The 5,392-nt window shown below is 38.4% G+C and overlaps 1 protein-coding gene across 1 annotated transcript; it reads right to left on the bottom strand.

The window, feature by feature from the left end:
* Nucleotides 1-230: 230 nt before the first annotated feature.
* On the bottom strand, nt 231-1,142 carry LOC138438330 (taste receptor type 2 member 7-like). Its single transcript, XM_069586496.1, has one exon. The coding sequence runs from the start codon at nt 1,140-1,142 to the stop codon at nt 231-233; it is 912 nt and encodes a 303-aa protein (XP_069442597.1).
* Nucleotides 1,143-5,392: the final 4,250 nt, after the last annotated feature.

The following is a 5,392-nucleotide window of genomic DNA, read 5'->3' as shown; positions in this document are numbered from 1 at the left end:
TCTAATCACATTGTGCAGCTCATCCAACCTGGGACTGAATCCAGACCACAGCAGTAAAAGGCCAGAATCCTAACCACTAAGCTACCAAGGGAACTCCCAAGAAGATATTTTCAATAAGGCTCAATCACCTATCACAGAATAGAATTTAAACAGTCAGGATGAAAATAAAAATATAAATATCAAGTCCTGTTTGTTGTCTTCATTCTTGAGAGGTCATCATCACTTCAGGCTTATTTTTGGAAGAGTTTTCTTAGATTCATGTAACCCCTCAGCTTCCTTAGGACACAGAGTGAAGCCTTTTTCAATTTGCTGTTCCACAAAATCAGAAGCAAAGGGTGGCCAGAAGGACAGAAAAATAACAGCATGTTCACAAAAATCTTTGCCACAAAACTACCGAGAATGTGATTGGCCCACACTGTCATAATATTGCTCAAATAGTGTAGAATGAAGAGGAGTAGGAATGAAATCATAGCCTTCAGGGCTCTCACATGGGCTTCCGAGCTACAGTCTACACCCTTCATACGCCTGAGATGACCACATAAGGAGAGGATTAAAAGGAGAAAGGAGGCCAGGGACACTACAAAGGGGATGAGGAACATTATGGCAAAGAACAAATCGTATCTTATCATTAGAAAGTCCAATGTCACATTTTTTTTGCTGTTTACCTGGTTTTGGAACAGGATTTCAACTGCCATATTCTTTTGAAGAAGGCACAAGCAGAAAGAGAAGACAGCCCCCGGTGCAATAATGAGAAGCACCTTGTGAATTCTCCGTTTCATCCAGAGGAAAAGGAAATTAGAAAAGTTAGCTATTCTGAGGAGATAGAAGACACTGATGCAGGTGGTGCAGGCTATGGAGAAATAATTGGATCCTGTCCAGAGGAACCCCAAATTTATCAGGAGATTCTTGTTGTACTGTATTTCCTCAGAGATTACATATAAACCTGTACTTGAAATCATTATGCACAGCACAAATATTCTGGAAATAGCCAAGCAGGTGAGAATAAAGTCAATCAGGGAGAACTTCCTGCTCCTGATCCAATCAATACAGTTAACCAGGACAATGAATCCATTTCCCAAAATACCCAGTAAGAATTCTCCAGCAGAAATGATCATAAGTATATTGTTCAGTGTTCTCTCCATGCCTGCTGATAGGAAATCTCTGCCTTCAGTACGCCACTGACTTATAAATGAGGTGTTACAGATTTATGCATTCAAAGCTCTAATGTTCAATAAGTTCCTTTTCCATGCACTTTAATATTCACTGGCAAAAAAATAAAAGCCTTCAAGATCCTCCCAAAGTCTTAGTTATCTTTAGGAAACCACCTTTATTCCTCTCAAGATCTCAGCTAGTAATTTTCAAGGCAAATATTATGTATGTGTCGCCACTGCTGTAACACTGCTTGTAATTTCCATGTAAAGTTATGCACTAGAATTTGAATCCTGGTTTGCTAACATACAAGATAGAGATCAATTTTTAGATTTTTTTTTTTAGGATATAGACACTTTTTTGTTTCATTCAGTTCAGTTATAAGCCAGAAACACTAAACTCCAATCTAGAAAATGTCTTGTCTCGATCTGGATGCTCTGAGAAACAGAGCATTACTGAAGAAAGTGCCTGGACAGTAGAAGGTGGCTGGGGAGCTGTTATACTAGCATATAAGTCTGACTCTTGGAGAGGGAGAGGAAATGAAAAAAGAAAAGTCGTAGTAAACAATCCTAACAAGTTCTAAGAAAGTTCTAAGAAGGCCAGTGGGCAGTGTCAAGGCAATGGTGCACATCAGAGGGGTCCTGAGCCTCCTGGGAGCAGGACTGCCACTGAATCTCTGCTCTGTTCAGTCACTGACTGGGAGCACCTTGTAAGAGGGAATGGGATTGCAGGGCATGGGACAAAGGCTTATCAACTGTTGAGGAAATATAATTAAAAGCAAAATCTCCTCCCAACCTGGAAAATCTTGCCACAGGATAGTAGAGAAAGAAGACAACTTTGTTATTGAATAACAAACTATAAAAATAAAAAAGCTATAACAAACCTAGGTAGTATATTAAAAAGCAGAGACATTACTTTGCTGACAAAGTTCTGTCTAATCAAAGCTATGTTTTTCCCAGTAGTCATGTATGGATGTGAAAGCTGGACCATAAAGAAGGCTGAGCACCAAAGAGTTGATGTTTTCAAACTGTGGTCCTGGAGAAGACTCTTGAAAATCCCTTGGACTACAAGGAAATCCAACCAGTCAATTCTAAAGGAAATCAACCCTAAACATTCATTGGAAGGACTGATGGTGAAGTGGAAGCTGCAATACTTTGGCTACCTGATGTGAAGAGCCAACTCATTGGAAAAGACCCTGTGATTAGCAAGGACTGTAGGCAGGAGGATTAAAAGGCAACAGAGGATGCGATGGTTCGATAGCATTGCTAATTCAACGGACATGAATTTGAGCGAACTCTGGGAGACAGTGAAGGACATGGAAGCCTGGCATGCTGCAGTCCACTGGGTCACAGTCGGGCACAACTTAGTGACTGAGCAACACTGTCATTGTGACTTTTCTTAAACCCATAAAATATTTTTTAATGTATGTTTAAATTTCCATTTACATGGAATTTTTTAACTTTTCATTATTAATTTCTATCAAAATTGAATTAAAATAAAATATTATACTTCATAGGTTGGTAAGTCATGACATCTGTTACAATTTGTTTCACGGCATGTAGATGGCCACTTTCAGTATATGTTTTTCCTTAAAATAATGTGTATGTGTAGTTTTGGGTAAACTGTTTCATACATCCATTGAATCGATTTTTTAATCATGTTTAAATCCTATTTATCTTTTTTGAATTTTGTCTTCTTGTTCCATCATTTATTGAAATTTAAAGTTAAATTATTCTACTCTGGGTACGGATTTTTCAATTTCTGTTTGAAATGTTGTCAATTTTTACTTTACATATTTTGATGCAAAGCTATTTAGTGGTAGAACTATAGCATCTGCACACTAAATTTAACCTCTTGCTGTATAAACTGACAGTGTCTGCTCTAGTGGTTTCTTTGTGTGTTTTTTTTTTTTAAGTTTTAAAGTTTACTTTGATAGCAAAATAATTATATTAGCTTATCACTTGTATTTTATGGCATAATCTTCTAAATTTGTTCTATATCATCAGAGTTTAGATATATATCTTGTAAGCAATATAGAGATAGTGAAATAGGAATTAAGGCTCTACTTTTAACCTTCCATTTCTTATAGGATTCCAAGAAATGCAATCCTTGTAGGGTTCCCTTCTCCCTTTGATGTGGTATATTGTCATGTGAACTTCTTGACCAATAAAGTAGTGTGGAAATGAAGTGTTGTTTCTGGATGAGAGCACTGACTCACCAATTTGAGACTCTGCAGTGTTCCTTTGTTATTTTGGGTCAGAAAAAAGCTTCTGGTAGCCTGTGACAACTTTGTCACTACTCTGCGCACTGGATATAGAGCAGAATCTAAAAACAAAAACAAATAAAAATTTTCATGAGGTCTCTGAGGTTTGAGAGTTCTGTTATTGTAACATAGCCTTAACTACCTTCGCTAGATACCTTGGAATTGGTCTCTTCAGGTGGGCTCTGCCAAAACTAAATACCTAAAATAGGTAATAATGGCTTAATATTTGATTTGTTGGAATGAGTGGCAAGAAAACCATGACTGGTTCCTGGAAAACATGCTAAGAAGTGGCAAAATATTTCACAAACCATTTCATGTGAATACTTAGAAAACAGATTACATACTTGAGGATTTTGTAACTCTAGGCTGAGAGGATTATAAGTGAATAACAGTAGTGGTACATTTGACAACACGTTTTTTAAAAGATGAGCTCAGACATAATTATCTTCTTTGAAAGCAGAAACAAAAAGTATTAGCACCTAGGAAATATGGGATCTTACAGAGCCAGAGGAGGTCATTGATCCTCAATCCTGGATAGTACTGGTTAACAACTGCCTTTAAGCTAAGATGATCTCAAGGGTATGGCTGTCATATCCATGTTAAAACTTCTAACTGAATTAAATTTACAGGTAAAAGGCCAATTAATAGTGATTATATCCAATGCATCTTTTTTGACAAAGTAACTAAAGGCAGAAACACTAGAGATCTGATTTTCCTACCGAAGCTTCATAAACTGAAAATATCTGCTATAAGTTCAAGAGAATAGGCACAGAGTTGAAAAAGCAATCAAGTATAGTAAGAGAAATGCTGGGCTGGAGGAAGCACAAGCTGGAATCAAGATTGCTGGGAGAAATATCAATAACCTGAGATATGCAGATGACACCACCCTTATGCCAGAAAGTGAAGACGAACTAAAGAGCCTCTTGATGAAAGTGAAAGAGGTCAGTGAAAAAGTTGGCTTAAACTTCAACATTCAGAAAACTAAGATCATGACATCCGGCTCCAACACCTCATGGCAAATACATGGGGAAACAGTGGAGACAGTGACTGACTTTATTTTTCTGAGCTTCAAAATCACTGCAGATGGTGGTTGCAGCCATGAAATTGAAAGATGCTTACTCTTTGGAAGGAAAGTTATGACCAACCTAGACAGCATATTAAAAAGCAGAGACATTACTTTGCCGGCTAAGGTCCATCTAGTCAAGGCTATGGTTTTTCCAGTGGCTATGTATGGATGTGAGAGTTAGACTATAACAAAAGCTGAAAGCTGAGCACAGAATTGATGCTTTTGAACTGTGGTGTTAGAGAAGACTTGAGAGTCCCTTGGACTGCAAGGAGATCCAACCAGTCCAACCTAAAGGAGATCAGTCCTGGGTATTCATTACTTTGGACACCTGATGTGAAGAGCTGATTCACTGGAAAAGACCCTGATGCTTGGAAAGATTGAGGGCAGGAGGAGAAGGGGGCAACAGACGATAAGATGGTTGGATGGCACCATCAACTCAATGGACAGGGGTTTGGGTGGACTCTGGGAGTTGGTGATGGACAGGGAGGCCTGGAGTGCTGTGGTTCATGGGATCACAAAGAGTTGGACACAACTGAGCAACTGAACTGAACTGAACAGTAAGTATAAGGAGGATAAATAAGAGAAAACTGTGAGTTTTTCTGGTAGCACATAAAGCTGACTGGAATCAAATAGGTAAAGCACTACATTTTTAAAAGAGCTATGATTCTTTGAAAGAACTGCCAGCCAAGACTAGGCTGCATGCTGAGATAAAATTCCTAATCCAGAGATAAATTTTAACACAGTATAAAGACAAATGTGTGAATATAGAAGATAGGAGCAAGTCTCATAACTATTATATTTTGCCTTTTTCTACTTCTGGAAGTGGGCTTTCCTGATGCTTCAGCGGTAAAGAATCTGCCTACCAGTGCAGCAGGCTTGGGTCAGGAAAATCCACTGGAGATCCCTGGGTCAGG

The sequence above is a fragment of the Ovis canadensis genome, chromosome 3, assembly GCF_042477335.2.
Source record: "Ovis canadensis isolate MfBH-ARS-UI-01 breed Bighorn chromosome 3, ARS-UI_OviCan_v2, whole genome shotgun sequence".
Taxonomy (NCBI): domain Eukaryota; kingdom Metazoa; phylum Chordata; class Mammalia; order Artiodactyla; family Bovidae; genus Ovis; species Ovis canadensis.
This window is presented reverse-complemented; position numbering and strand designations above follow the sequence as displayed.